General features: G+C 39.8%; 1 protein-coding gene across 1 annotated transcript in view; it reads left to right on the top strand.

Moving 5' to 3' along the window:
• Nucleotides 1–359: 359 nt before the first annotated feature.
• Nucleotides 360–9,469, top strand: part of TRAF3IP2 (TRAF3 interacting protein 2) — a 28,921-nt gene continuing 19,811 nt past the window's right edge. Inside the window, exons 1-2 of the mRNA XM_008580666.1 lie at nt 360–2,015; nt 2,134–3,004. Coding sequence (XP_008578888.1) covers nt 2,194–3,004 — 811 coding nt within the window. The 5' untranslated portion in view covers nt 360–2,015; nt 2,134–2,193. The remainder of the gene's footprint in view (nt 2,016–2,133; nt 3,005–9,469) is intronic.

Raw genomic sequence — 9,469 nt, 5'->3', positions numbered from 1 at the left:
AAGAGTAGAATTTGCAATTTTTTTTTTTTTTAAAGAAGAAAGCGCTTCTAAGGTATTCACATTTGAAAACCCAGGGAAAATGTAAACAGTTGCACCTGAAGTGTGAGCAAGGGAAATGAATCACATGACAAGAACTAGTTGACAGAATTTAGTCCTCTTGTTAGTTGGCTCCCTTTCTGCATCTTTTTGCCCTCCCACTCAGCTGTGGGCCACAGATGCAGGCAGGAGATTATACAATACTCAGCCAGCCCTTGAGAAAGTACTTTTGTTTCCTGACCAGCTGAAGAGCATGTTGCACAGCATATCCAATTTCACAGCTGTAGAAAAAGTGTAAGAAAGAAAGGAAAACTATGGTGAGCATTTTTAAATAATAAAAAGAAATATTTATGTTTTTTGGTAGGTTCTTATTCATTTTAATTAGGTCTAATCAATTCAGGTGATGAGGTCTTTTCTGTAGAGATGAGGGAAGGAAGGAGGGCCGCCAGGAATTAGAGGCTGAAGGAGTTTTCTGTTGTGCTAGAGAACAGTGCCAGGGTTGTTGTGCAGCAGGTGGACAAGTTTGATACCAAGTGGGGTAAGAGAAGCATCAAAGAGCGTACATTTGGCAGGGAGGGAAGAGGTATCTTTCTATAGGCAGTTAAGATACATTTGGTAGCAAATTGCTAGCCCCACTTCTGCAAAGGGGGAGCATTTCAAAACGTATGCTGTCATGGTCCCATTGGATTGGGTACAGAGCACAAGAGAAAGTGAATTCATAGGCTTCAAAGCTTGTCTTAGAACAGTAATTTATGTACTCTGTGACTTTAGGCACAGTAAGCCCTCAGTAGACGTTTGTGGTTGAAATGCTGCATGGATCCAAAGCAGGAATTTTAAAGTCCACATACAATCCCTTTCTCCCTCTGGTATTTGAAGTATGCTATGTACTTCATGGCCTTGCATAGAATAAACCTTTGGGATTTTTGCTCTTTCAACCTGCTTGCTTGCTCTTACTACACCTGCTCTGCAGCTTTCTGCAAACCTCCAGTCACTCCTGTGCAGCCTTTTCCCCAGCCTGCCACCTTCCATCCCCCTTGAGCCGAGGCATCATCTCAAGGGGAGATAGTTTTCTAAGGGGAGGTTAGTTTTCTTTTTCATTCTGTTAGGTTGATTAAGAGTTCTATTTTTATAGATAAAAGCAATATTGCTTGGATCATGGGCTAAATGCTCTGTGGGCTAAAGGCTAGTTTAGTGAGCCTTCTTAGTTCAACTACTCCATCAAGAATCAGATGGTTGTGGCTACCTTCATTGCAGGCAGGGTGCCCAGAGGGAATTAAGTCCTCCAGATGACCTAAAGTTAAGTGGAAAATGTCACTATGACCTTTTTTCAACGTTTTAAAATTGGCTTTCTTTTTGTTTGTTTTTTAAAACACTTTTATTTATTTTTTTAATGAGGCAATAGTCAAATAGAGCAAAATTTTCAAAGTTCAAAAGGTGGAAACTCCTCTTCCCACTTCTCTCCCCCAGCTTAGTTCCATCCTCAGAGGCAACCAATGTACCCATGTCTATGTAACCTCCACACATATTTTATGTACATACAAGCAGATAGGCACACACAAACATACACACATATTCCCCTCTCATTTTTCTTTTACACAAAATACCAGCAAAATATACACATTTTCTGCACCTTGCTTTTTTATCACTTAATATATCTTGGAGACCATTCCATACCAGTTAGAAATTTATTTCATCATGTATTACACACACACACAAAGCAGCCCACATTATGATCATTTCTCTTGCCTCAATACTTAACAGTTGATTTTTATTTGTGTTTTCCCCTTGCTGGTGAATGACTTCTACCACAGGATGGTCCAGTCACATTCTTGGAATTGCCTTCCAGATAAAACATCTGAATAAGCATTAGTGCGTTTGCCTGGAGGATAAGTTAACAACTATATGTGATTGGGGATCTGTAAGCACATCGATGTCAACTACTGTTACTTTAAACCACATCCTGAACAAGGTCCCTTAAGGTCATAGTGTGGGTTTGCCTGGAGGATAAGTTAACAACTATATGTGATTGGGGATCTGTAAGCACATTGATGTCAACTACTGTTACTTTAAACCACATCCTGAACAAGGTCCCTTAAGGTCATAGTGTGGGGACTCCAAGAATTGATTGGTCTGTTTTCTCTTTTTCCAGAAAGTAGAATGAACCGAAGCATTCCCGTGGAAGTTGATGAATCAGAACCATACCCAAGTCAGTTGCTGAAACCAATCCCAGAATATTCCCTGGAAGAGGAATCAGAACCACCTGCTCCAGATATAAAGAACATGGCACCTAACAGTTTGTCTGCATCCTTAGGAGACTTTTCTCGGGCTCACCCACCCCTGAAACTTGCAAATCACCAGCGGCCTGTGTCCCAGCAGGTCACCTGTCTGCGCACTAAAGTCCTGGAGGAAAGTGAAGACAGCTTCTGCAGGAGACACCCAGACCCAGGCAAAGATTTTCCCTCGGGCTCCTCTGCAGCCAGCAAGTCTGAATCTGAGTCTGTGGTTGGAGCCCTCCCCACAGAGCATCAGTTTTCGTTTACGGAAAAACGTAATCAATGGCTGGGATCTCAGCTTTCAGCAGCTTCTCCTGACACTGGCCATGACTCAGACAAATCAGACCAAAGTTTACCTAATGCCTCAGCAGACTTCTCGGGCAGTAGCCAAGAGACGGTGCAACGGCCCCAGCCCCACAGGAACCGCACAGCCCCAGATCTGCCTACAATAGACACAGGGTATGACTCCCAGCCCCAGGATGTCCTGGGCATTAGGCAGCTGGAAAGGCCCCTGCCCCTCACCTCTGTGTGTTACCCCCAGGACCTACCCAGACCTCTCAGGTCCACGGAGTTCCAACAGTTTGAACGGCAGAGGTATCCAGTGTATGCACAGATGCTGCCTCCCAGTCCTTCCCCACATGCTCCACGGAACTATCTTAACCATTGTCCTGGAGGTCCCAATCATCAGGTGCCATGTAAGTGATCTTTACCTCCTCGGGACATTCTGGTCTGGGTGACTGAGGAAAGAAGGGCCAGCACAGTCATGTTGCAGCGAGGGCATTCTGCTCATAGGAACTTTCCGTGTGTGGCTGGATTTGCAAGGGGCCTTAAGAGAACACTTTTTCTTATTCCCATTTGGAAACTCCTTCTCTAGGAAACTTGAAGGACAAAACAGATTCCTCTGTTTGGGTCTGTTAAACTGAAACCTGCTTAGAGGCAGGAAGATGAGCCAAACAATTTCTAGAAAACCTATTTGTTGTTTTAACTTTTGGGAATCTGGGCCTTCCTTCTCTTCATGCTTCCTACCCATCTTAGACTTGGCAGAGAAATGGCCATCGGTCAAAAAAAAAAAATCATTAGGTGCCCAGAATGTCATTGAGACTCTGGATTCATGCCATTGCATGAAGACGGAGTTGCTCCTGTGACTCTGGTGCTTAAACCCCTTGGCAGCCTTGAGCTGTCCACGTCTACCCTACATTCCAGCCAGGCCCAAGGACCAGCAGTCCCCCTAACTTGTCCCACTCTTCCACATCTACACCCATTTGCCCATGCTCTTCCCTCCACCCAGGATGTTCTCCCCATCTTGTGCATTTCACCCAGTTCTATACATTTTTTTTCAAAAACAGCTTTATTGAAATCTAATTTACATACCGTAAAATTTATCCTTTACCTATTTAAAATATACAATTCAATAAATTTTAGTATATTTATAGAGTTATACAACCACCGCCATATATATCTTTTACAACTTAGCTCAAGTGTCCCTTTGGAAACCTCCTCAGATCTACTGGGACAACTAACTCCAGTGTGGCATCTAATTATGGACTTGTCTGCCTCTCCTTCCAGACTACAAGCTTGGGCACATCAGCAAATGTGTACTTTCAATCCATAATTCCCCAGCATTTAGCACAGTGCGTGGCATATACCAGACTCTCAATAAACTACTTATGAATGAATCATTACTGTATCAGTGCAGTAAGCATATCAGAAAGTGATAAAGTCTTAGAATGAAATAAAAAGTCCATCACCATTCTTGATGTTAAATCTCTACTGAGGCCACTGGAAAGTAACACTAGGGCTTTACAGATGAAACACAGGGCTGTGAGATGGGACATTTTTCTTAGCAAAAAAATGTACAAAAAACAGTTCAAATAGCATAAGAAAAGTCTGACCAAAGTCTGATGCCCAGCTTTAAAATAAATTATAGAAATAATCACAAATGCTGTAATCAACCATAATCTCAGTATAAGAGACTATAAGCTCAACCATAAGCTCAGTCTAAGGCTTCGTACAGTGAGTGGGGAAGCAGCAGGGCTTGGGGAGAATGGGGTCCTGGGCTAGAGGGGGAGAAAGAGCCCCTGAGGCCTAAAACTGGGATCTAGGGTAAGGTGTTGTATGTGGGGAAGGCAACTGATTGGGGGACGTGGATGCCACTGCTTGCTCTGAGTGCCCAATAATAGGATGGGTGTGGTGGCAGATTCCCTTAGGTATGAATCACTGAGAACTCAACCTTGTCAATGTCAGACCTATGTTTATTTCCCAGTGATTGACAGGTTAAAAGGAAATAATTTGTGAGAATAATACCATAAACTACTTTCTAACATTCTAGTATCTGCATTTAAAGATAACTTTTCTGATTATAACAGTAATATTTCATCACCCCTCCAAATTGAAATATGCCCCAATTTCAAAAATGAAAATAAAAAGTATTCGTATTTCTGTCACTCAAATATAGTTACTTACTAGGGTTTTGACATATTTACTTCCGGTGTTTTTTTTCTTTGCATGTATATTTAATGTAAAATTAAAATAATTTCCATTCACAGTGAATGTACTTCTTCCAGCATCATGTAAAAATGCTGCATTGTATTTTATCAGATAAGATCTACCAAAATGTTATTAACCTATTCTTTATTGTTAGACATTTTAAATAGTTTCCAGTTTTCTGATCCAATAAGCAATGCTATGATAAACATCATATGCATAAGTTTTTATCTGCATTTCTGATTAAGAAGTGAAAAATTTTAAAGATATCTTTGGTAGCAAGGTTAATGCATAGAAGTATAAATACTTACTCAAAGGCTTTGTGATACTAAGTCCCAAGCATTGCCTTTATCTAGTAACTGGAGAAAGCCACATAGTGATAGACCCAAAATAAAGCATTGAATCAATATTATAATGAGGGTCCCAGGAAGATAGCCCCATTGGAAAATATTTTTTCCTGTTGAAGCCTGAAATGGCACCATTAGCAATCCAGTTTTGGAGGTAAGCATTGCCCCCTTGGGGCAGTTTCCTTTAAAAGGCAACACTCCCAACTGGGAACACTTTTGTCTCTAATACCTCAGGACCTGCTTTCTTTCATCAGCTCGCCTTCCCCTAGCTCTCTGTATTATCTCCTTCTATTGAGGGAGGTGGTGGGGTGAGAGGGGCCACATCTAGGATCCTGGGAGTGAAGAGAGGTGACGAAAGGCAGAGAGGAGAGAACTTGGACAGGAGACAGGAATAATTCACAGAAGATATACAAACAGCCAAAATGCATATGAAACCAAGCCCAACATCACTAGATTTAAGAATTGCAAAATTTTTAAAAATACCTTTTCCCTGACTAGGTGTGCAAAAATAAAAACCTCCAACAACATCCAGCATTAGTGGGGTTATAAGGAAACGAATTCGTACACTCTTGGGAAGAATATAAATTGGTGCTATCTTCCGGAAGGCAATTTCATTATTTAGCAAAAGCTTACATGTGCTTCCTATTTGGCCCAGCAGTCTCACTTGTAGGAATCTATCCTGTAGAAACATTAAAAAAGCATATAAAAATACATGAACCGGGATGTTTATTAAAGCATTGTTGTATTAGAGTAAAAATGAAAACAACTAGATTACTTATCAATAAGGGACCAGATAAGTTACTTGTGATTTATTTATACAATGAACAAATAGGCCCCTGTTGCGCAGAATAAAATACACATTCTGACATAAAAAAGAGTAAGCTGGAAAGCAAAATGCAGTGGTGACCTCATACATGTTTATTTTAAAAACTAAACTGTATATGTTTATATATATACATTAAAAGTCTAGAAAGATTGCTCCAAACGTTAATGGCGATCATGGGGGGACAGAGCAGGGATTAAAGAGGAGATAGAGATATTTTCCTTCTAACTTTATATGCTTTTGTTAATTTTTTTTTTTTACAGCAAATGGGTATTTCTTTTATAATTAAATATAAGCAAAAGTTGAAAAGAGAAAAGTAAGAGGAAGCGAGGGTGTGTAAGAGTTGAGCTCTCCCTAATTCACTCTGCATGTATCTTGGCCCTGACTCTCACCACAGGAAGGAGGGCCAGGGTTGCCCAGTGCTTGTGTTTTTTCTGCAGGGCACTTGCAACCCTAGAATATTTATGAGGTATCCAGCAGCAATGACTCCCATAAGGCTGCTGTGAAGATTAAATGAGATAATGTATTAAAGGCACCAAGAAAGCAGCTGCCTGGTAGTAAGCCCTCAACACAGTACTAGCAACTCTTAGTTATTATCGTTATTATTTAAATGGATCCTGCAGCCCAGCCCTGCAGAGTACCCCTCAACTTCCATTTCCCTCTCACTGGCACAGATTTTAAGCATTCAGGGCAGGTGTATAAATGCCTGGTTTCATCTCAGGGCTATAACTGCACTTAATTGCCAACACAACCACTTCAAAAGAGCTGTTCACCTAAGGGATGTTAGTGCAGTTGGAAACCATGGCTACGGGGTTCTACTCAGCTTTAGAAGAGCATTACTTCCTTACCCATTAATGAATACATAAATAAATAATGATCACCATGCAAATGGCATATCTTTCCTTTTTGCAAGTTAAAGCAAAAATGGTTACTGGTCATCCCTTTCATGTAAAACTAAACAAAACAAAACAAAACCAAAAAACGGTTTTCAACGCAGGTGAAAATGAGAGTAATGGATTAAGCCTGTTTTCTCCTAACCCACCTAGTGGAGAAGTTGGCCTCCTACTGCCTCAGAATCCTTCCACTGAAGGTCACCAGAATGGAGATCATGGATGTGCAATCAAATAAAACCCATGATGCAGCTATATTGTAAAAACAGAAAGAATTAAGTCTAGAGAGCCCTCACTTTACTATAAAATTCTTGCTGTCTCTACCAAGGAGACTGAATAAAACTGTGGGTACATGCCTATAATTGCTTCTATGGATCAGAAAAGAAGTGATTATCTGTATGCTAGAATTCATGCATAATAAAAGTAAGGCAAAAATAAAACAGATGGAAGAAATGATAAAGAAAGGAGTTGCCTTTCAGGAACCCCAGCTGCTTACAGCTGCAGGAGTTCAGGAGTTCCTGTAACAGTTTATGTTGGCCATTTTGTTTCCTGGCTAAACTGATTGCATTATATCATGATTTTTTTGACAACATGAAAATCAGATTTTATTTTCTCTCTCATAAACTCTTTTAATACCATTCTTAATAAGGAAGAAAAATGTGGAATGTTTTGACTGATAAATGGAAAAACTCACTTAGGATTTGGTCTACAAATTCCAAGTGGTAAAAAAGCTCAGCAACATGAAAACCATGTGTACCCAAGGCCAAGAGGATCATAGGACTGACAAATAACATACAGTACTGGGTGTCCATTTATGATTGTGCAAGATTTTCATTTTTTGTTTTGTGATTAATACTGTCTCAGAACTGAGAAGTTACCATGCTAACAAATCATTTGTCTATCACATCACCCACCTTCCACCTCCTACAGAATAAACTCTTGATGGAATTTTAGGCATTCGGGACAAGTCGTGGGGGAGCTATTTTTGAGCAATGATTCTTTAGATGGCTGCTGGCTCATATACATCCCCTTCTCACACACTGACTAGTGTGGGTTTGTGTTTAAAAACAGACACCCACAGACACATGGATTTTCTCTCTTTCTCCATTTATTTTGAGCTACTCAAGGGAACTGTATCCTATTTATCTTTATTCACCAAGAGCCTAGCTGTATAGGTTCAATAAATATTTGTTGACCGAATAAAAAGAAATCTGTTCTCTACTTCCTGAGGAAAGGAGTGATCCTGAATCATGAGTAGTATTTATGATCTCAAGCCTTGGAAAGGCCACCTTTAATTGTCTGGGATGGAAGGAAAGCAGGGAGGTTAATAGAATTTGGAAACAGAACTATCCATTCATTTATCAATTTATTCAACGAATATTTGCCAGGTCATCTGCTAGGTGCTAGGTGTACAGTGGTGAATACAACTCATGTGGTCCTTGTCATCATGGGGTTCACTGTCTACTGGGAAGACAGATAAGAAGTAGAAATCAGCAAACAAAATGACAAACTATAAGTGCAATAAAAGAAATAACTGGGTGTTGGAACAAACATTAATAGATAGGGTGGCCAGAGAATGTTTCTTTGAGGACACATTTGAGCTGAAACCTAAAAGATGAGAAGGTCAAAGAAATAAGGAGTTTGATGTTGTTAAGGTACCAAAAGCAAGCGAGCAGGGCCACAGCAGGGTAAGCAGAAAGAGAATGATATGCCAGAAGATCAAGGATGCAAGAGCTGTGGTGAGGAATTTGGATTTTATTCAGAGTTAAACTTCCTTAGGAAAACAGAAAACTCTATAATCCTGAATAAAGGAACCTAGAATAGCACTTTGTATGTAGCAAGTGATCAATAAATGTTAGCCGTTATTATATATATAGTACTCAACTAAACTAGTGAGCGTTGGTCATAATAATGGACCAGAATGACTAAAACTTGAGCAGATATTCATTTACCTGATAGTTTTTATTTAGCAACTTTTCCACACAACTAGCCAAAGTCCAGACAAAAATCAGTCAAATTCCACTTACAAAAGGGAGATCTTGTGTTTGATTGACCCTCTGATATTCAATGTTTCTTTGTTTTAAACAATAAAAGGACAGCATATCAGTACCCTAATTTTAAAAATCGATGAGGTGGATCATTTTCATTTCCTCACATAAACCGGTGTAACTTTTTACCACCGGTGGCCATTTCAGAAATGAAAGTTACAGCTAATCAAACACTTAGCCCACACCCCTTAGTGATTTTAATATGATTTGTTGCTATGAGACAAAAACATGTTGTGCGGGAAATAATCTGTTAGAAATCATATGACCTTGATTCAAAGCCTTTTTTCTTATTAACAGCACTAGCATCCTCTTTCTGGAAAAGAAATAAACTCTGTGATTAGAGCTTGGAAGTCCTTTTAAAGCAAATAAAACATTATTAGACACTCATTAATGGGTATGGAAAGCAAAATGTCTCCCAACATTGAAAACTTCACTTGATTTACTTTCAGCCCCTCACTTGTAAAAGCTTTCAAGGCAACTGGCAAGGTTTCTCCTATTTTACCTTGTCTTTCTCCTTCCTAATTCTGGAGGGAGACACTGATTAAAAAAAAAAAAAAAAAAAAAAAAA

The sequence above is a fragment of the Galeopterus variegatus genome, unplaced genomic scaffold (assembly GCF_000696425.1).
Source record: "Galeopterus variegatus unplaced genomic scaffold, G_variegatus-3.0.2 Scaffold2143, whole genome shotgun sequence".
Classification (NCBI taxonomy): domain Eukaryota; kingdom Metazoa; phylum Chordata; class Mammalia; order Dermoptera; family Cynocephalidae; genus Galeopterus; species Galeopterus variegatus.
This window is presented reverse-complemented; position numbering and strand designations above follow the sequence as displayed.